This window comes from Prinia subflava, chromosome 23, assembly GCF_021018805.1.
Source record: "Prinia subflava isolate CZ2003 ecotype Zambia chromosome 23, Cam_Psub_1.2, whole genome shotgun sequence".
In the NCBI taxonomy this organism is placed as follows: Eukaryota; Metazoa; Chordata; class Aves; order Passeriformes; family Cisticolidae; genus Prinia; species Prinia subflava.
In genome coordinates, this window is record NC_086269.1 from 1,470,220 (window position 1) to 1,492,825 (window position 22,606).

At 50.8% G+C, this 22,606-nt stretch overlaps 1 protein-coding gene across 5 annotated transcripts in view; it reads right to left on the reverse strand.

Annotated features, from left to right (window-relative positions):
• Positions 1-2,047: 2,047 nt before the first annotated feature.
• The window catches only part of SRGAP2 (SLIT-ROBO Rho GTPase activating protein 2), a 98,058-nt gene continuing 77,499 nt past the window's right edge, over positions 2,048-22,606 (reverse strand). For 4 of the 5 annotated variants that reach the window (XM_063418670.1, XM_063418667.1, XM_063418668.1 and 1 more), the window contains 8 exons: positions 21,877-22,011; positions 20,587-20,692; positions 19,827-20,051; positions 16,862-16,941; positions 13,436-13,616; positions 12,214-12,360; positions 9,729-10,056; positions 2,048-6,608 (listed from right to left, as the gene is read on the reverse strand). In XM_063418670.1, the coding sequence (XP_063274740.1) occupies positions 6,225-6,608; positions 9,729-10,056; positions 12,214-12,360; positions 13,436-13,616; positions 16,862-16,941; positions 19,827-20,051; positions 20,587-20,692; positions 21,877-22,011 (1,586 nt within the window). In that variant the 3' untranslated portion in view covers positions 2,048-6,224. The other variant, XM_063418672.1, reaches the window with a different exon arrangement.

Consider the following 22,606-nt stretch of genomic DNA (forward strand, 5'->3'; position numbering starts at 1 on the left):
AGGCTGCTGGGGTTCTGCAGTAAAATCACCCTGGAGTTCCAGCTGCTCCCTAGAAGAGATGTGGGACAGGGAGCACAGGGATGCTCACCCCAGGGATAGGGGGGAGAAAATGCCTCAGGCAAACATCAAAGCCCACTGAAAATAAGGAATTCCCTCGAATCTTAAGAAAAGGAAGCCAAAATGACACAGCCCTGCCACGTTCCACCCCCCGCCGTGCTCCGAAAAAGGCCTGTGGAAAATCTGGGATGGGGGAAAGCTGGTAATGATAATAATTATGATCCAATCCGTAATCTCAGTCTTAAATCCTCTTTCCTGAGACAGTTGGGGGTCCATCCTCTGCAGGAAAATGATGAGGATTAAACATCTTTAAATCAGGTCACTGCCAGGGAAGGGTTTGCCCCGGGGAATCCTGCAGTGGGTGCATGCGAGCCCGAGTGGGGGAACCAGGAATCAGCGGGGTCACAGAAAGGTTTGGGTTGGGGGAGACTTTTAAAGTCTTGTTCCATGCCAAGGACACCTTCCACTATCTCAGGGTGCCCCAGCCTGGCCTGGGATGCTCCCAAGGATCCAGGGGCAGCCACAGCTTCTCTGGGCACCCTGTGCCAGGGCCTGCCCACCCTCACAGGGAAAAATTCCTTCCCAAAATCCCACCTAACCCTGCTCTCCTTCAGCTTCAGGCCATTCCCTTGTCCCATCGCCACACCCTCGGTGTCCCCCTTCTCTCTGTGGCCCCTGCCCCCGAGTGTCCCCATGCCCAGGGTGGCACCATGCACCCCTGGGTGCTGCAGATCCCTCCTCACCCCTCACCAGCACCTCCAGGAACCTTCCTGAGCCCTCCAGAAGCCCCCCAGGCCCTGCTCTCCCTCTGTCCCACTCAAACCCAGGACATCACACACCGGCACCCTCAGGTCAGTGTTTCCACCATACCCAAAACATTTATTTCTCCAAAACTATTGCTAATGACAATGGATACATTTTGTTGCCTCAGTATGGATTTAACACTTCCAACACATCGACTCCTAATACTGTACAATACTGTACCAAAAGGGGGGAAAAACAAACCAACAAAAAAAGGCTGTACCTCCATATTGTACAGGGTTCTATGTACAAAGTACAATTTTACACAGTTTAATATATACACCATATATATATTGGTGTAGAAGACATGAAACAGTGGAAACTCGTTTTAGCAAGAACATTCCATCCCACCACGAAAACCAACTGCTGCTGACAACCCCAGGTTCAGACAGAAACCCAAAATTCCTGCACTCTGCAACCAGATTTTCCTGCCTTACAGCAGGAGCACAACATCACTGCCACCCCTGGGCACCAGAGGTGATTTCAGCCCTTGCCCTGTTTGAGCTACATCAGGCTGGGCTTTCGGAGGAGCTGCTGCTCACAAGTATTGCTCCAGCAGTTTGGCACACTCACGAGTCCGAGCCCTGGGGCTTGGGCTGCTCCTCACACCTCAGGGCTGTGCTGGAGGAAAGGCTGGTGCAGTCCACTTCAGGAGGAAGGTGACGGAGAGGATGGGCCCACCTACGATTCCCACTGCAAACTGCTGAGGATTTACCCTGTGTGAAGCTTGGCAGGTCAAGTATTGGCACGGCAGGGAGCTGCCTTCCCTCTCCACCTTCGCCTCTTGGTTGAAAAACACTTTCATCCCAAACTACGTTAGAGGAAGCACAAAATTTAACAGGAAAAATCAAAAACAACCCAAATCAACAAACCCCTTACATTTTCCAGGCCTTGAACTGCTGCTTTGGCATCTCTAGAGCCACCCAAAGCGATGGTTTGGTGCTAAAACCGAGCCTGGAAAAGAATTCACCTGCCCTGTGGTGGGCGGCCGCAGAGCCGCTTGTGCGTGACGCAGCCGGGGCCATCCCGGCCCCGCAGGCACGAGGCAGAGGGTCAAGTATTTCTGTTTTATTTCTTATTTTCAAGTACCAGGTTGTCACACAGACACAGAGACACGCAGAGAGCTGATGTGGAAAGAGCTCAAGCCCCAAAGTTCAGTCCATGAAGTGCTTGGTGGTTCCCCCAGAGCTTCCCTGGGGGAAGGACGTTCCCTCCTTTCCACCTCTTGTGCTACCAGCCCACTAAAGGAGCAGCTTTATGTCCCCAGCTGCATTTGTGGGGCATTAGCCAAGGCCAGGCAAGCCCCAAAAAGGGCTGGTTATTTTTGTGAAAGCTAAAAATCTCAAAATAAATAAATCCCTGGCTTATTGAACTCAATTTTCTGTTCTGGACAGGCCCAGTAGCGATGGAAATGCCCCATTTTCCTGTGGTTTTGAAGCAGTTTTTGAAGCAGTTCCCTACCCTGTGGCTCTCAGGTGTGTTTGGGGCACATCTCTCTACACCCAGGGCTTGGTCCTGCCAAGCACAGGTGCCCCTCTGGCCACCAGGGCAGTGCCACACCCGGGGGGACAGGGGCACAGGGGGCCTGAGCTCAGCCTCTCATGGAATCCCTCAGACCCAGCGGGGATTTTGGGGACATTCCCCATCATTCCTGACTCATCACCTCCTGGAAGTGTTCCCTCCACACAGATCCCACCCCGGGAACGTTCCAGCCTCCCCACTCCACACCCCCGGGAAGGATCCGAAGTGCTGAGAACGGAGACGTCGATTTTGGCAGAAGAGAACACCTCCCAAAAGCTCCACAAATCCCCAAACCTGCGCCGTGCTCTGCTGATTTTGAGGTTTTTGACATGGAGAAGAAGAGAAATAAGGCAGCAAACTCCACCTGCAAGGAGCTTCTCCTGTCCCGGGGTTGCTGGAGCTCTTCCACGTGCGCCGGGTCGGCCCCGTACCGAGGGCGAGGTGGGGAACTGCAGCAGATGGGATTTCTTGCCAAGCTGAAGCGTTTTGATTCAGTAAATAAATTTATGAGAACTCGGTTATCTTAACCTACTTTTGTGCAAGAACAATCTTGCCTTAAAAAAGGAAAAAAAAAAATTAAAAAGAAAAAAAATCAACAAAAACTCCCAAAACCCAACAGATGAGGTATTCAGCACAGGAAACCCAAAGACTCCTTTTGAACAGGTATCAAAATACAGACATATACAACAACTTTTTTTTTTTTGTTCTGCTGTCACAGTGCACTCTAATTATTTACTCATTTTCATTGCAATAAAATACCCAGTACAGATAAAAGTGAGAGGGTTTGATCGTGTCCCACTGCTCGGACATGAAGGACAAATTTACAATTCATATACTTTGGACGACCTCAGAGAGGCAGAAATTAAGCAATGATTAAAGCACACTGCTCCATTCCCAACTAGGGAAACAACCCAGAAAAGGTCTGAGCTTCAGAAACCATTCAGATTGATCACCTAAAACCGTGTTTCATTCTAAAAGTTTTTCTTTTTTTTTTTTTTTTTTTTTTTTTGCTTTGGATTATTTCAATCCAACACCTGATGAACAAGGTTCATACAAAGCACTATCCAACAGACAGACGTAATTCCAGTTATCAAACACTTCTTTTGTCTCTCTATTCGACACAAACGTCACGGGGAAAGTCATGAGAAGAGGATTTCTGTGGAAGAGCTAAAATTCCTTCGGGATATGAAGATGTGGAGTGACCTTGGTACCTCCCCAAGCAAACCACGGTGTGGGACTGTCCCCTGCCCTCCCCTGGCTCTGCAGGGAGGGAACAATTCCAGGTCCTCCTTCCCACCTTTCCGGCAGCGACTGCTCATTAAACACTCGTGGCAAACGCCCTCTCAGCCTTGTGTGTTCACAGAGTGAGGCGGACAAGCTGAAAATCTCCTTTTTTCCACTATTTCGTGTGCGGTTTTCTCGTTTTGTCCCCACCGCGCGCGATTTTTCCGCCCGAGGAAGAGGAAGGGCGAGCTTCAGCCTGTGCTATTGCTTGTGTCAATCACAGTGCACACCAGAATTCCAGTTGAGTTGCTCCATATCCTTGGCAGCAGGATTGTCCCAGAGCTGTGGATGCTAGAGAAGCACAGTAAATAATTCAGATACAGACAGTTGCTGTTACAGTAACCTGAAGTCTTTTTTTAAATTTTTTTTTAATTTTTTTTTTTGTTTCCATCTAATTCCACACTTCAGACCTTGAAGCTGGAAAAGAGCAGCTCCTCCAACGTGCTGTGCGTGGCTGAACACTTATTCTTAGGAATATTGAGTGCTAGGCATAAAAATATAAAAAAAGAAAATAAGGCATTAAAATGAGGCAAAGTCGATTTACAGAGATCCTGCTCTTGACACAGATTAACTTCGGTCATGTGAGACCCCCAAAAAACAAACAAAAAAAAAGAGAAAACAAATCAAAAACCCAAAAAAATTCTTACTAAAAAGGAAATGCCAGAAAGTTCTGCCTGAGCAAAAAAATTACCAGTTTAATCATTCTATTTCTATTTTTTTTCCCCAAAAGAACAAGTGATTCCTTGGTGGTAGAAGTCCATCAGAACCTGAGAGCAAAGGTGGCTGGTGGCATCTCCTGGAGGGGCAGGGACAGTCACGCTCGTACCAGGAGAGCTCAGGAGGAAGGAAAAAACCAGGATTGTTCTCACCAAACCTCCCCAGTGCTCCCCAGAACGTCCTCAGCTCAGGGCCCAGAGGAAGCTGGATTATTGGGAAGTTATTGATTATAGATTGATTGCTTCTGTAGAGAGGGGGTTGTGCGTGTGGGGGCAGGAAGACCCTGCTCCGTTTTTCCTAAATGCGTCAGGAAAGGACATTTCAGCAACTCTTGGTTCTTCTTTTTTTAAGTGCCAATTCGACTGACTTTGCAGTCACCAGGAAGCCACAAACCGAAAGGAAACTCAGCTTGAATGGGTGAGAAAAATGACTTTTCTTATGTTGTCCTGAATTCCTTCTTTGATGGAAGCCTAAGATGTGCAGCTCGTCTGAAATCCCGGAAAAGCCGAGGATCGAGGCCAGCTCAGGGTCAGCCACTCTGCACTCCTAAGTGGCACAGGCCTTTTAATTATTCAATTAAATAAACGTGGGCACGGCGGAGATTCCCAGGGGAGTACAAAAGAGTCCGTGGATGCTGCTGGCTACGGATAAATCCAAATAACACCGAAGGATCCATTCACAGGTCAGTCCTGCGTGGAGCAGGTGTGGCAGGGAGCACGGAGGGGAGGCAGAGGCTGTCACATCCCTGTCACATCCCTGTCACATCCCTGTCCCCAGCAGCGCTCCCTGCACTGCTCTATAAGAGCAGAGATCCCCGGGGCAGCTCCCAGCAGAGCAGGCAGGGACAGGCAGGGAGCTGAGAACTCCTGAGCGAAGTTTTTACAGTGCTTGGCGCTGGGATGGGGTCAGGATCTGTCCTGAGGAGCAGCAAACCAGCAGAGCGTGTGTGGGGATGGGCTCCCAGCAGAGGATGCTTATTTTCAAAATTATCTTTTTTTTTTCTTTTACATTCAGTCTCCCGAGAGCAAACACCACGGCAGAGCCCACAGGCTGAAAATGGCACTGGAAACAATAAAGCTGCTTTTAAATATGGGAGAGCAAAGGGGAAAACCAGTGAAGATTGTCCATAAGCAACAACTGGGCTCTTTCTTGTGCTCCCAGACCTCAGGAACATGTTTGTTTATATTTGCACAGACACATCTTACGTAGAACTCCACAAAATCTACGAGTGTTCCAGAGTAAACTATTTTCTTCCATGACAACTAAAGCATGAGGCTGGATGGCCAAAGGGCTTTGGCCCTGAGGGGGGGAATGGGGAGCAAACAAACAAAACCAGAGGATGTGATGGAAGTCGAGACAGACCCTTAAACCACCGTGGCACCAGCGGGTGACTGAATAATAATAATAATAATTATAATAATGCACAAGAAACAGGCATGTCCAAGCTCCACGTAACCAGTGGCACCAAAACATGCAATAGACTAAAATCTATCCTATTGTTTCCCTGTGATAAATGAAACACAGAATACAGAAGTCACTACACCAGTATCCAAAACCAGGACACCACCAAACGTTCCTTCCAGCGGCCGAACACTCGACCAAGGCATCGAAACCAAAACCCAGCTCATCCCTTGGTGTTTTCCTGCTCAGCTTCACAGTGGATGGTGGATTGTGGCTTTTTCCCCAGCGTGGCAGGAGCTGTCCTGGGCACGGGGGACGAGGCTGGCAGCAGCTCCCGACCCCCCTTCAGTCCAAGGCTTGTTCAGAGAGGAATTTCAAGGTCTTTGCCAGAGTCTCGTGGTGTGGAAGGGCAGGAGCTGCCCGCAGCGAGCAGCACGGGGCTGTCACACAGTACAGGACTTGTCTGGGGGCTGCTGGGCTGCCGGGGGGGCCACGCCGGGGCTGGTGGCGCTGCTTTTGGGGAACACGGCGGGCTTGGGCCGCGTGGCCGGCGGCTTCACCTGCGTGGCCATTTTGACGGATTTGACGGGCCGGAAGGTGCAGGGGATGTCCCCGGCCGTGCTGGCGCTGCGCTGGAACGGGGGCTCAGAGTCCTTGAGGAGCTGGGTGTGCAGGGGGCTGGAGGGCTCCGAGGTGGGGGCCACCACCGGGGACGTCTTGAGGGGCTCCAGGGTGTCGAGGACGACGTCGGGCGCGTGTTTGACGCTGCTCTGCCTCTCCAGCTCCCGCAGCTCGTTCAGGGCTGAGTTCATGGTGGCTTCAATGTCCTGCAAGAACAGCAGAGGGGACCAGTGAAGGCAAGGCCCAGACACATAAATAACCAGAAAAAAGTCACATTTTGAGTGCGTTTTTGTTTTCTAAACCTCGTGTCAAGGACCGCACTGAGCAGCACCGCACCCTGCAGTCAATAATCACTGAACTCTTCCAGCAACAGGGAGCAGAATAATTCCTAGCACTGCCTTGATGCTAATCTGGCCCTTCACTGCTCCTGATGCTGCCCAGACTGCAAAGTAAAGCCCCAAAGTGCAGCAATGAACAGAAACTAAAACTTGGTGCCCGTTCTTGTGGTTTATTTGGCAAATAAGAGTCAGGACAGTAAATTCCTGAAGGGAGCACTGATGTTTGGGTCCTGGCTGATGGGCCACACACTGAACGCTGAAATCCTCGTGGGCTCTTGCTGCCTCATTGGTTTTCCTGCTGAGCTGTCCCCAGAAATGCATTTCACAGGACTCAGGGATTTTAGAAAACACAGAAGATGTCAGAAACACGTGCAGAAACCAAAACCAGCCCTTCTCCTTCCTCTTAAAAAGTAGTACAGTAATTAAGAAATAAATATAAAGAGAACTTCTGAGCTAAAACCTCAGGGTTTTGTCTCAGAACCTACACGTTGCCTGCTGGAGAGTCCAGCGTGCACAGAACTCCCTGGGGAGCAGCAGAGCTCAGCCTGGCTGTGACTCACACTTTTGGCTGCAGCTCCCTCAGAGCTTTTTCAGGGGGTGGGGAAGGTAAATCAGTCAAGGAATGGTGGAAGAAAGCAGAGGCAGAAATCTGACACCTCCCACTCTATCTTGAGGCCAGGCAGATTTTCGTTATGAAGTTGGGGAAATATGTAAGATGGTTATTGGATGGTGTTTGAGCAGATACTACAGAGAAAAACACTGATTTAACACAGCTTGGGTTTTTCCTCCCTCCTCTTTTTTTTGTTTTCCCCTCCTCTTTCCTTTTTGTCCCCAGACTCTCTCCAGTGAAACAATGGAGTGAAGGTTCTGGCAGGGAGAGGAGACAGAACAACTTCAGTCAGAGCCTAATTGAAAAAACAAAGAATCTGATTTATATCAACCAAAGCCTGGCAAGGACAGGGAAACACGGAGACAACAGGAGCTGTACACCACATTTCCACTGTAACTAATGGGCTCAAGGTACTCAAAACTGCCAAACACAAATTCCCATCAGTATTAAACCCATCAGGTTTTAATGTGCTCCTTATTTATTATGTGGAGTTGCTGTTTTGTCAATAAAAATTACATTTGATTTTCCCCCCAGCTCCTGAGGAACCTGCAGAGCCCCGGGCCAGGCAGAGCACTCAGGGCTGGCTCTGTAACCCGAGCCTGGAGCATTCCTTGGCCTCGGGCAGACCCATCCATCCCACCCTGGGCAAGGCAAAGGCAAGTGCAGGCACATCCACCGGGAAGAGGGAGATCTGTAACCTCACATCTTCTGGAGCCAGCCCTGGCTCCAAGGCCCTGTGTAAATAAATAACTGGCTCCTGAAAAGCAGCAGGTTCTGCTCAGAGCTGGTTTCTGATCACACTCTGAACCCTGCAGGGAGAGGAGGATGCCACTGCAGCTCTGCACAAGTCTCCAGCCTGCTTTTCCCTGGGCTGTGCTGCTCTGTGTGCTGCCCCTGTCACACCACAGGCAACAGGAGAGCCTTACATCCACAATAAATACTTCATTTCCCTCCTGTCTTGAAGTTGTGATTGTTTAATTCTCTGCTGACAGCTTTGGAATCTGTGTCACTTTCTGAAATGGGTGTTTTTAGTGTTGAGATTCAATTGTGGGTAACAAACAGGGCCAAGTTTTTATGGAGGAAGGATCTGACTGCTTCTCTTCCCTCAGTGCCTTGCACAGAGAGAGGATGAAAGCCCAGCCTGGGGCTGTGTCCTAAGTTAAAACTGCCCTGAGACAATCACAGAATGCCTGGGGCTGGAAGGGACCTCTGGAGTCCAGGCAGGGTCACCTGGGGCAGGTGACACAGGGACACATCCAGGTGGGTTTGGGGTTTGCAGAGAGGCAGACCCCACTCCCTCCTGCCACCCTCACGGACAGGAGCTCTTCCTCATGCTGAGGTTCAATTTGTTTTAATCTACGGCTCCTTGTCCTGTCACTGAACAGAGCCTGGCACCATCCTGACACTCCTTGTGGAGATTGGTGTGGATTATTGGGATCCCAGAGCCTCTCCTCACCCCGAGCTGCCCTGCAGAGCTGCCCCTCCCTCCCGGGGCACGGACACGACATCGGGGCAGGGAGGTCACTCCTCCCCTGTACTGGGCACTGGTGAGGCCACATCTGAGTGCTGTGTCCAGTTCTGGGCCCCTCAGTTTAGGAAGGACACTGAGTGCTGTGTCCAGTTTGTCCCCTCAGTTTAGGAAGGACACTGAGTGCTGTGTCCAGTTTGTCCCCTCAGTTTAGGAAGGACATTGAGTGCTGTGTCCAGTTTGTCCCCTCAGTTTAGGAAGGACACTGAGTGCTGTGTCCAGTTCTGGGCCCCTCAGTTAGGAAGGACACTGAGTGCTGTGTCCAGTTTGTCCCCTCAGTTTAGGAAGGACATTGAGTGCTGTGTCCAGCTCTGTCCCTTCAGTTTAGGAAGGACATTGAGATGCTTGAGCGTGTCCAGAGGAGGGCAATGAGGCTGGTGAGGGGCTTGGAACACAAACCCTGTGAGGAACATTTGAAGGAGCTGGGGTTGTTCAGCCTGGAGAAGAGGAGGCTCAGGGGTGACCTTATTGCTCTTTACACCTTCCTGAAGGGAGGTTGGGGACAGGTGGGGGTCGCTCTCTTCCACTGCCAGAACAAGGGGACACAGTCTCAAGCTATGTCAGGGAAGGTACAGGTTGGATATTAGGAAAAAATTTTCACTGAAAGAATAATAAAGCACTGGAATTGTCTTCCCAGGGAGGTGGTGGAGTCACCATCTCTGGATGTGTTTAAAAAAAGACTGCACATGGCACTTAGTGCTATAGTCTAGCTGAGGTGTTAAGGCATAGGTTGGACTTGATGATCTTAGAGGTCTCTTCCAACCTCATTATTCTGTGATTCTGTGTGATCAAACCAGACCCTGCCCCCCACCCCTGCAGACCCCCAGCAGGCCCAGGAGCTGCTGCTCACCTGGGCAATGACCTCGGGGTCCATGGGCCGGTGGTTGTTGAAGCTCTTGGACCTGCCGGCCGTGACGGCCTTGCGGATCTGCGGGCTGTCCATCCTGCTCTTGAGCGACGAGTGCCGGCTGATGGAATTGAGGCTGCCGTGGCCACTGATGGAGCATTTGTCTGGAACCTCCTTGGGAAGGCTTTGGCTCAGAATGGGCTGAGATGAGGGCCTGGAACCGGCTATGGCCCCGGGGGAGGCTGGTTCTGCCAGGGAACTACCTAGGCCGTGGCTGTCACTTTGACGGAACGCTCTTCTGATGCTGCCTGACTCTGGTTTCTTTCTTTGCCTTCAGTCACAAAAGCAAAACAAGTCAATACAGGGCTGTCATTTGAAGATATCCCCCCAAAAACAACACACAGGACAATGGGGAGAGACACAGAGGTACCCAGATTACAAACAGACCCAGGGGTTGAGGAGTGATTGCGGTACAGTGAAATAATCATAAATTATAAATTATAAATCATTCCAGTTTCACGCTTCTAACAACGAGACAGAGTCCTGGCAGCTGTGCACATTCATAGCAAAACCAGAAAACTTGGGTGGAACGTGATTAACTTGGTCAAGAGGAGAAGAATTTATACTGGAACAAAAACAAACCAAAAAAAAAAGCAAACCCTCTGTGCCATCGACAGGTTTTGATGATGTGTTTTTATTACATTCCAAGAGCAGAGCTACAATCTTTGACTGGAGGACACAGTATAAGTCTACTAAGCTCCTGGCCCAAGGCATCAAGTTATTATTTTCAGAGATCAGCAAGCAAAGACCCCCAGTTTGGGGTTTATTGATCATTTCCAATGTTTGCTGGTGGTAAGAGATGGTTCTTTTTTCATGGCTTTGGCAGGACCACAAGGCATTACCTATGCAGGGCTACAGATAAACCAAAGGGATGATGTCAAATGGATGAACTGCTCCAAAGAATTTACTTTCTGCCCCAGCACCATGAGGTCTGACAGCACGATTCCACTCAAATCATGGGAAGGCCAATGCAGCAGAACACTTTATGCCATAGGTCTGAAGCTTGGCATCCATTATACAGGGAAGGATCCATTTATATATAGCACCAGCCCCATGAATAACTGCAAGAAAGTGTTAACTCCAGTAGGATTTTGGCATCCAAATAATAATTCAGTGGGTGGCACAACTGTGTCATTGCGAAACCATCTGATTTAATTTTGCTCAAGTCTGTTCACACATAGGTCAGAAGATTCATTCCTAAAGAAAAAACAACAAAATGAGTCTTATGCTACTTATTGCTAAATATCAGGTTCCCTAGTAAAGGGGGAAAAATACCCCCAAAACTGGAGTGGACATTCCCCAGGCTTCTAAAAACCACTACACACCACTCTAGCAAAGGCAGCAGATGGTGAAGCTCCAGCACGGCTCTGGTGTTACACAAATCTCTCCAGAGCTGGCAGAATGGCCACTCCAGTGGCTCAGACAGCAAATATCATAAAAGAAAGCCCAGATCCCAAGCTGATGCAGATTAACAGGGCTTCCCAGATATCAGTGGAGCTCTGCTGAATCTCATCAGGAAGGACCAGGCTCTCCAGGCCATGAGCAGGGTCCAAACCTTTTAAAAGGATGCATTTGTGCTAATGCCTTTACAGTCTAGATTGTGTTAAATTAACTGAAGGTTAAGAACATCCCCTCCCATCAGACTGTAATTATCACATAATACCTTCACTGCACAATGGAGAGAGCTGGGGGGCTTTAACATGAAGGAAATAATCAGAAATATACGGGGGATAAGCCTGTCTAGAAAAATTGTTTAACAGATCACGGAATTTAGTCTGCTACTAGCTTGATTTTTCCAGCTTTTTATTATGTTTGGTGGTGGGTAAAGCAACAATTTCTGGTGGAGGAGGCAAGGTTAGAGCAACAGGGGGTTGTGCTGTTCCACTGCAAGCGTATGGTTAGTAACCCGAGGTGAGGAGTGCTGCAGAAACAAAGGAGTGCTCCGGGCAGTGCCAGATGGTGGGACTGCAGGTATGGCATTGTCACAAACTGGGACACAGCCTCCTGGAGGAACTGTCCCCCCACCCCATCAAACAGGACGTGGGGAGTGTGCAGGAGACGTGACAGATCACAGAACACGACGAGGGATGGGGACAACGACACGAGAGCTCATCCCACCACTGCCCACCCTTCCCCTGTCTGATCAGAGCATGAAACAGGGCATGTTTGGGAAAACAGGGCACATTTGGGAAAACAGGGCCAGATGGCACCTTGGGGACAGGGAAGAGAAGCCAGTGGGGTTTCAAATGAGCGACGGCCACGCTGGTGACAGAGAGGGGACAGCAAAACGTGAGAGAGTTAAACGAGGGGGAAGCAGAGAAAAATGGTGGCAGTGCTTGTTAATGAGCTGTTCCAGGGAAGGGAGCATTCACTGGACTCATCACCAAGCTCTTGGCAGGCAGGGGAAAGAACTCAAGGCTGCTCTTACTTGTTGATGTTTGCCAGGTAAATATCTGCGACGTGGCCCCCGCTGGGGCAGCTGGCACCAGCTCTGGCTGTCACCTTCTCCTCCGGTGGCTCAGAATTGGTTTCTATTTCCGACTTGGGGCTGGACCTTTCCGACATCCCGTCCTCACTAGGAAGGAGGAGGAGAGGGTGTCACAAGCACAGCAGGAGCAGCAGTGCTGCATCTCCAGGACAGCACTGGGCACGGGGTGAGGCTCTTGAGAGTCACCACGTGGCCTTCAACTCACTGAAGGGATCTTAATTATCTTGTTCCACCCCCCTGCCATGGGCAGGGACATCTTCTGCTACCTCCAAGCCCTGTCCAGCCTGGTCTTGGATGCTTCCAGGGATCCAGGGGCAGCCACAGCCTCTCCCAGGGAAGGATTCCTCCCAATACACCCAGTCCAACCCTGCCCTCCTGCACCCTAAGGCCATTCCTCCTTGTCCTATCACTCCTTGTGGAAAATCCCCCTCCCTCCTGAGCACCTGATTCCTGGAGACGCCAGCTCTGCACCTTTACCACACACAGAACAATTCTTTTGTCACCCCTCCACCCCTCAGAGGTGTGTGACAAGCTGAGCTCTCCCGTGCTGTGTGGCCACAAAGCCTCATCCCGAGGTGATTTTGGAGCCAGCTCATGTTGGAGCCCTGGAAGTTGAGAATTTCAGGCTTTCTGTGCTAACAGGCACTGACCCTCAAGAAAACCCTGCATTTGACCAGAGGCTTTGGAGAAGGCTTCCAAAATTGAGTGAGAGCACTGGGATTATGGGGGTGTAGTTGAATAGAAGTGTGTGACATCACAGGGTGGAAAAACTTAGATTTTAAGCTTTTAGTATACGGTAATATAAAGCAAGATGGAGGTTTTAGAGCACAGGCTAAGTTCTTTTTCACCCTCTTGTCCATGGGTCTGGGTGGTGTGTTGTAATGGGGTAAATAATCCGAATTGTGAGGCATGGGTGGTTGGTTATTGGGCTAAAAATAAAAATAATTTAGGTGTCATTTCTTAACTGGACAATTAATGCTAAAAAGAGCTAGAGACAGAGCCATTCTTCACTTTGCCAGCCAGAACTCACACCAGCGAGACCACACTATAGACAAGAACTAACCAACACCCGAGCCCGAACACAAAAATCCATTTAACCCTGGCTCCAACGGGGAGAAAAAAAGACAAAACCCCCCCAGGGGGACGTGGGGGTGGCACGTACGTGTCCTGCACCACGATGTACTGGTGAGGGATGAGGCCGTCGACGCCGTTGTGCCGCCCTTCCCACCAGTCGTCGGAGGCGCGCTGGTACAGCAGCAGCGACGCTCCCTTCTTGAAGGACAGCTCCCGGGCTGTCCTGCCCACGTAGTCAAACCTGGCGATGGCCTCGATGGGCTCGCACTCTGGGGACAGAAGGGGACAAAGAATGGGTCACTGGGGCTGGGCTGAGTTTAAATCTGCCATAAAGCAGAGCGGGGAGAGGGCAAAGTGCTCCTTATCCAGGCAGCAGGGGGTTGGAGGCAGGAGGATTCACAGGGGAGCCCCTAAACTGAAGGGTGTTGCCCTTTCAGCCTTTACTTCATCCCTACATGGAGGGCACATTTGTGTTTTCCAAGCCCTAAAACCCCTCACAGCAATTCAAGGTAACAATGGAAATGTTGGAATGGGGAAAGGGAAAGGGGAAAGGGGAAAGGGGAAAGGGGAAAGGGGAAAGGGGAAAGGGAAAAGGGGAAAGGGGAAAGGGGAAAGGGGAAAGGGGAAAGGGGAAAGGGGAAAGGGGAAAGGGAAAAGGGAAAAGGGAAAAGGGAAAAGGGAAAAGGGAAAAGGGAAAAGGGAAAAGGGAAAAGGGAAAAGGGAAAAGGGAAAAGGGAAAAGGGAAAAGGGAAAAGGGAAAAGGGAAAAGGGAAAAGGGAAAAGGGAAAAGGGAAAAGGGAAAAGGGAAAAGGGAAAAGGGAAAGGAATTCCAATTCAAGCCAACAATGGAATGGAAATGGAAACGATGATGGAGAAGGCAACAGCAGATTTAGGGCTTCATTAAAACAAAAAGGGTTTCATTAAAATCAAAAGGCTCACACTCTAGGAGATAGAAGGGAATAAACAATAATTCACCAAACACCTGGGCTCAGGTGAGCATTCAGCAGGGTAAATCTGCCACAAACCACTGTATCAAGGGGATAAAATGTTCCTTCTCTATAAAGGCAGCAAAATTCAGAGGGGAACCCCTAAACTTAAGGATGCTGCCCTTTCAGCCTTTACCTCATCCCTCCATGGAGGGCACATTTGTGTTTTCCAAGCCATAAAACCCCTCACAGCAATTCAAGCCAGCAATGATGGAAGTGGCAAGGGCAGAATTCGGGTTTCATTAAAATCAAAAGGGTTTCATTAAAACCAAGAGGGTTTCAGAGGTGGGAAGCAATCAGGTACACTCCAGACAAAAATCTGCCCGTGGTTCACTTCCTTAAAAGCAGCTGAAGTGAACCCCCTGGGCAGGCAGGGGAGGGAAACATCCTCTCATTCCAAGCTGCCTCAGAAATAAAGCATCTATTCAGAAGGAAATTTCTGCTGCCTGTGAGGCTCACCTGCCCCAGGAGAGTGGAATTCTGGCACGGTGGGAGGCCCTGCTGCTCACCCCAGTGTCATGGAGGCAAAGGAGAACACCCAGTGCCTCCAGAGCTGGGCTTGGTGCAGGGGTGAGGACACAGAGCTGCTCCCTGGGATGCCCTGTGCCCACTCCTGCCAAGCTCACACTGCAGCTCCAGCCGTGCCCTGCCACTAATCCAGGTCCCTGCAGGGCTCTGAGATTATACAGAGGCACAATAAGGGCATTTAAGACACTCAGGAAAATCAATGTGGAGTTCCCGTGGATTATTTTGAAGGCTCTGAAAAAAATCTGCCACTGTTTGAGTGTAAAATGTGTATTAAGGCAGCTCCTGGTTGTGGGCAGGGATCAGGGGAATGGAGATGAGCTCAACCACACAGCCCCAGTGGGCTCCCTCTAATTACTTTAAAGGAGCTTTAATGCAGCCAAGCAATCCATGGAAATTGAGTTCTTTCCTGGAGAAGGAGATTTGTGGTTCCTCTCCCCTGATCAAAGAGAGATCTGCTACTCCACACAGAGATCTCTGCACCACAGGAAGAGAGGAAACTGAAATGGGCTGGAAGGCCAAAGATGAGGCACAGCTTTTGCAGCTATTCCTGGGGGGAGGATATGCTCCAAAACTGGGTCTGAGCTGCCTCTGGGCTGCAAGACTTGAGAAAACAATGGTGTAAATCCACCTGAGCCAGCTGCAGCTCCTCAGCCAGGCTGAGGGAGCACAGCAGAAGCATCTCCCCCCAAAAAACCCCACCAGCACCTGAAATTACCCAGCACCAAGTGACCGAGGGCAACCAGCACCAGGATCTGTGAGATGGACCCCAAACAACCCCTCCAGCACCCACCCTGAGAGCTCAGAGCTCTCTAAACCACCCATGCCAGCTCAGCCTGTGCTCAGACTCACACAAATCCCATTTATCAGTCCTCAGCAACCAGCCAGGGATTTGGGGGGTGGGAAAAGCCTGGCCCGTGTTGGCAGCTTGGGCAGAATCCCCAAAGCACGTGGCTAGCTGGGTTTGGCTCCTTCCTTCCTCTCGCTTGTCCTAACAGTAAAAAACCCCAACAATGCTGTTTTTTGGTGTCCCCCTCCAGTTAGGAAGGGGATGGGAGCGTGGTTTGGTAAATTCCATCTGCTTCATTAAGAAGTGTTTATTGTTCCAGATGAGCGTGGCACTCAGGTTTCTTATGTTTCCAATTTGCTTTTTAGGACTCTGGCTTTTCTCCAGAGGACTGATTTTAGACTTTAATTTCCAGTAGCTTTTTCCTACTTACACTTATGCTCAGAGCAGAAAACTGTGTGAACGAAGAGCAATAAGGCTAAGCCAAACAATTCCCCCTGCCAGTCTGACAGCTTGGGCAGACAAGCAGCAGATTAAAACATTTCCAGTCGTATTTCTAATTTAACAAACACACAATCTGCTTGTCTTTCAGCACTTCTGACCTCTCATACCTGCCTCAAATCAGTTCAGGGAGGGCTGATGAGCTGCACAGATGCTCTGCCAAACACAACCTCTCCCCTCAGCCCAAAATTCCCCGCAGCAGTGGAGGTGGCTGGGTGACAGCTTTATTTTGGGAAGGGCAACCCCAGCCTCCCCTAAGAGCTGGAGCAGGTTTGGTCCCCCCTGAAGACACAAGGAGGGAAAAACCCCAGGAAGATCCAGGGTGGAGCTGTACCTGCACTGCTGGGAGGTGTGACCAGGGTGTGACACTGCACAGCCCAATTAGCACGGGACTCCTTAATTAACCACACAAGCTGCTGCTCCCTCAAAGAGACCCAGCCCCAGCTGCCTCCTCTGCCTCGCTGCCAAGTGCTGCCTCCCAAAAGCTGCCTGTGGAATATTCCAGGGAGGCTGCAGGACTCCATCCAAAACACCTCCCAGCTTTACCTTGCTCAGGGGTCCCAGGCACTCCAGAGCTGCAGAGCAGTGCCCTTCTCTGATCCCCATTCCTTTCTCACCCCTGTGCCCTCCCAGCCCCCAAGAAGATCTCAAAATCCCTCCCCCAGGCCAGGCTGCACCTCCCCAGTTACCCCAGTAAGCACCAGCCCTCCCCTACCATCATCACTGGTGTGGTGCTCAGCTGTGACGTCCTGCACTGAATCTTCTGTCAGGGCTCTCTCTCCGTGAGGGCTTTCACTGCAACACAAGAACAGGGACAGCTTCAGGAACTGAGATCCCTCATGGCCAGCAAGAACTGGGAACACCCTGGAAGGCAACCAGATAGAACTGGGAACATGCTGGAAAACAATCAGACAGAACTGGGAATCCCCATCAGGAGTCAGTATTTAGGTTTTGCTGCTACAGGCACTGGAGTGGCTGTGGGTAAAAATCAAGCTGAGTTATTTGATCAGCCAAACCAAACATCTTGGTGACCCCTTCTGAGTGCAATCAGCAAAGTCCAACTTCACATCTTACAGCCTGCACCTCTGGAGACGCTGAGCACTCACACAGCAGTGCCAGGCTGGGTCCAGCTCCTCCCTGCCATGCCAGGATTATTCCCTTGGCTGCACTCTCCATTGCTCTAATTAGCTCATTAGATGGCTGATGAGAAAGCTGCAACTTCCTGGGGGAAATCATTCCTCGATTTATAACAATATTTCCAGGTCTGTGTTTGTCATCTCCCTCCATCCCTTTTATCACCATCTTAAATGTCCCATTCATTTCCCTCAACAACTCCCACAGCCCAATTAGTTGCCTGTAAATAAAGATTCCAGAGCACCTGAACTACCAAGAGGACTCATTTATGTTTGGCATAAAGAAAAGCTTTGAAGGGATCAACAGACAACAAGTGGCAACCAAAGGTTATGTTTTTGTAAGAAGCTCCACGAGCAGCTCCCTCTGGACAGGAGCAGAAAGGAAACTGGAAGAGGATCCATTGCCTCTCCCAGGCAGCTCCACAGAGCTGCTGCCAGCTGGCAGCCCTGCCTGCTCCTCTCAGGAGGAGAAAAAGGGCTAAAAACCAGTGCTTGCCCTTCATCTTCCACCAGGAAACTCCTTTGCTGCCTCTCACACCGTGACTCCTTAAAGGTGATTTTTAATCCTTTTCACACAGGAGTAATTCCACCCCTCATTTTGGCCCTGCAATGGTTAAAAGAAGTGATGCTGGCTGGACAGTGCTCTCCCCCTGGCAATCCACCTCCTGTGCTCTTTTAAATACGAGGGAAACAGAAAAAGGAGAAGGGGTGAAATGTCTGAATAATTCTGGCGTCTCGTTCTGCTTAATCCGCAGGACACCAGGCTGCCCAACATCTCCCGAGCCAGCACCTCAGCACTCAACCTTTCCCATCCCTTGCAAAGCCTTTCTGCTCCTTAATAAAGTTTTCAGAAGCCTCTGAAGCCAGCTGGAGGCCCCAGGAGGAAGCAGCATTGAGGGCTAAAGTTTCACCCAGACTGTGAAGTCATGTCGAGCACAGCCAGCGCCGCGGCTGCAAACCCTGCACGGGGGTCACGTGCCTCTCCCCAGCCCTGCCTCCTCAAAAGCTGCATTTGCCACCTAAAAAGCTGTCCCTGCTCAGCCCTGGATGCTGCTTTGGGAAGCAGCGGTGTCACCCTGACAGCCCTGGGGGTGACACCAATAAATCCTGCCAGGGGAAGGGAGTTGAGAATTCCCAGCAGGGAATTGGGGACAGCTCTGATCTCTGCGCCCTGAGACAGGGACAGCACCTGAGGGAAGGGCCAGGGGAGCTTTGGGGTGGAGAGCAGGGAAAGGTTCTTCCCCCAGAGGGTGCTGGCACTGCCCAGGGAATGGGCACGGCCCTGAGGCTGCCAGAGCTCCAGGAGAGCTCCCAGGGGTGCCCAGGGTGGGATTTTGGGGTGTCTGTGCAGGGCCAGGGGCTGCACCAATGATCCCTGTGGGTCCTTTCCATCCATCCCTTATCTCCTTCCCTGACATCACCCCCAGGACACTCTGCCCCCACACTGAGGGTACTCAGCACACTTTTATTCCCTTCCCCATAGGATAAAACCTCTGAGTTTTAATTTGGACCTCTTGTCCAAATTAATGTGTTTCCTGTAGGCCATAAATATTATTGAGCTGGGGATTTTTTTCTCCCCCCCCTGCAATTCCTTCATATACAACATCAGTTAAAAACATCAGAGAGAGGGGTGAAATGAAGAGAATTTCCAAAAGGTTTTGGCAAGTCCTCTGCACACAGCAGTGAGTTTGGAGGAGCCTCTGCACGAGCAGTGATCCCACAGCTCCGAGACAAGCCAGGGGAACAAGGCTTCCTCTGTCACCACAGCGACTTCATTTCAAAAAACCTATTTATTTTAGCCCACAAAAACAATCACTGACATTGCTGTGACGCTGAAGGAGAGCAGAGAGGGGGAGAAGTGGGACACAAATGAACATTCCTGATGCTCAGAGGGAGGGATCAGCTCGGCCAGGAGGAAAATAACCCCCTCCTCAGCTTCCCCCACTGCCCAGGCTTCCACCCCAGATGACAGGAGCCGCTCTGCCTGAATTGCTTCCAGATGTGCTCCCAGACTGAGCACGTGGCCGGGCCTCTGCAGCTCGGGGCTGCGTGGAAATGGTGATTTTGCATTCCTGCCTCTTCCCTCCCCCTCCAGCGGGGCTGCCCTGGAAATTAAACTGTGCCACAGCCTTGGAGGTTCAGCTGCAAAGTGACCTCTGTGTCTGCAGCAAAGGCACTCCAGACAGGCAGGGAGAAAAGGCAAAACAGGAGAGGGAAAAAAAAAGAAAAAACAAAAAGGAGAAGAAAAAAACAACAAGAAGAGATTGATTTTGGCAGCTACCAAACCAGAACATCCAAGAAAATCCCTCCACAACCCTGCCCTTCAAGATAAGTGAGCGAGCTTTGACAACTGAATAGCTACTTTATACCAGCTTATTTCTTTTAAGCTGATGACTCCAGAGAGACCAGAGTCATCTCTGCTGCAATAAAACAGATTTTTGAAAGGCTGGGCCAGCTGCTGCAATCCTGAATTAGCCACCACAAGTGCAGCACCCTAATCCATGGATAAACATCCACCCATGGCTCTCCTCAGAGCATCCATCATACCAGTAATCCTCCGTGTTTCCACCTCTGCTGTACACGGGGCCCTCCAGCTCCCTGGCTCCTGGGAAGATGTTCTCATGTTGGATGATGATGGTTTTGATCAGTTCATTGACGTGAGCCTGGCAGGAGACCTGGTCGTGGCCCTCGGGCACAGACATCAGCGTGGGCCCAAAGCAGATGGCCAGGTTGTAGGGATCCATCATGTTCTCTTCACTGAACTGAGATAAACTGCAGAGAAACAGAGGTGGGAAGGAGGGTGAACAGCAGAAATCACCATCATCACCATCACCATCCTCTGCTCAGAGCACACAGCTGAGCTCAGGAGGTTTGCTTTGGGCTTTCTGGGACACAAAAATTCTGGATCCAGGTAAAAAATGAGCCACTGATGGTATTTACTGAGAAATGAAATCGAAACTGCAAAGGGAGTTTGAAGCTCTGGGTGCTGACTTTAATATTAAACTTTATTTCTTCTGTGTTACTGTTATTCAGAGCCCAGCGGCAGCACAGCTCAAGACCAGGACTTGTCTTGAGCCCCCTGCCATGGATTTAAACCAAAAGAGAGGAGGTTAAATGAGATATTGGGAAGAAATCCTCCCTGGGAGGGTGGGCAGGCCCTGGCACAGGGTGCCCAGAGCAGCTGTGGCTGCCCCTGGATCCCTGCAGTGCCCAAGGCCAGGCTGGGATGGAGGAAGGGGTCCCTGCCCTGTCCATCCTCAGGAATTCCATGTTTATCCCAGGCCCTGCTGCTCCCAGGGGTACTCACTGATTGAGGAATGCAAAGAGGTATCTCATGACAATCAGGGTGGTCTTGGGCAGGTTCAGCAGCACCTTCCGCACGTGCAGCGCTCGCTCCTGCAAATTATCCATGGCTGGAAAAGAGAAAGAGAGCACCAGAGTCACCCTCCTGTTCCCCAGAGCCACCAGTGCCCCACACTGGGCAGGCAGCAGGGCAGCAGGAGGGGATTTGGCTGCAGAGCCCCTGCCAGAGAAGGTCCCCAAACACGCAGGAGCCTCCCTGTGAGGGTGGCAGCTCTGGGTGTCACCTCCTCCAGGGGCTCTGCCACCAGGGGCTCCCTCAGGGCAGCTGGGACAGGTGGGTGTTGGAAAAGGAGGGACTGGAACACTCAAATTATTACAGTTAAAGGGTGAGGCAAAGGGCTCTGTGTGCAGCAGTCCGCTGAGAAAGAAGTGGGCAGCACAGAGCAGCTCAGAAGGGAGAGCTCATTTCGGGGAAAAGCGGATTTTGCTTCTCAACATGACACGAATCCAAGTCTGGAAATGCATTTATGAGGAGCAGAAAAGCACAGGCCATGTCAGTGATCTTCTGCCTCTCTTCAGAGGCTGCCCCTGCAAAGGCCATTTCTCTGCTTGGACAATGGAATCATTCTTCAGTTCTGGGGGGATGCAGCAAGAGCCAGGCCACTTAAAAACGGGGTTGTTCACATACAGAAACCACAAACAACCCTCTGCCTGGCAGAAGCACCTTTAGAAACCATGAAAAACGTGAACAGCTCGGCTGTGAGTGCCCTGGTGATTGATATGCTGGAGCAGGAGGCAGTGGATGGTCCCTTGTGGGTGTGAAGCTAAAAGGAGAATGAATAAAAACCACCTTGTCAGCCGAGGGCAGCACACGGGAGCACGGCAGCAGAAATCCAGGGAAAGCACACAAGGCAGGGAACCCTGCTGGTGATCCCTGCCTCGGAGAGGGCATTTCTGACATCCTCTGGTGACAGCTCTTCAAGATGATTTTACACAAGTGAGGGGTTTTTGCTTTATTCTGTCTTAAAAGAATCCTGTCGTCAAGCACTGCCTCACAAAACCGCGATGCACAGCCCTTCAAATCTGTGAATTTCTGAATTTCCTTGTTCATTCGTGTCAGAGCAAGGGTGGCTGTGCAAAGGTGACTGCCCAGACTGGAGAACAGAGACCAAACCCAGCCAAGGAGAGCCCAAAAACTCACCCTGGAGTCAGGAAAAAACGGGGAAAGGGAGGAAAGAGAAGTGGGAAATGAGAAAAAACAATCCAATTTCTTTCCAGCTCTTCATGTACTTACTGACACAGGCAATCAGGTCATGGAAGATGTCCTTGGGGAAGAGGGGGTGCTCCAAGCCTCGGAAATAGAGCTTGAGGACTCCTGCTATGGAATCCATGTCGTGGTCGTTCTGGTCCCCAGCCAAGGGATCCTCCCCTTCAGAGCAAGGAGAGAAGAGCAGGTGAGAAAAATCAGAATACTGGAGAGAATAAAACACTGGAGGAAAAGGATTTGTGTTAACCCCACCTACCCCAGCTGCACTGCAAGAGTGAGGCCGAGAGAGATCCCCGGGTGGGGAGCTCTGCCAGGAGCCCCAGGACACGTGGGACAGCCAAATGTCACCCTGACACCGGAGCTGGGGTGGTGCTCCTGCAGCAGAAACGCTCCAGGTGTGAACAGCACAGCTCCAGCACCTGACAGGGGCTTTAGGCACAGCCAGAACTGCAGCTCGGGTGATGCAGGGGACACAGAAGCATCACACACCTGGCCCAGGTGGATCAAGGGACACAGAAGCATCACACACCTGGCCCAGGTGATGCAGGGGACACAGAAGCATCACACACCTGGCCCAGGTGGATAAAGGGACACAGAAGCATCACACACCTGGCCCAGGTGATGCAGGGGACACAGAAGCATCACACACCTGGCCCAGGTGGGTGCAGACACAGGGAATGGGGTGTGGGAAGCGTTTCTGGGACAATTTGTGGCTGCAGATCCACCACGCTTTGTCTGCATTACCAAAGGGAAGTTG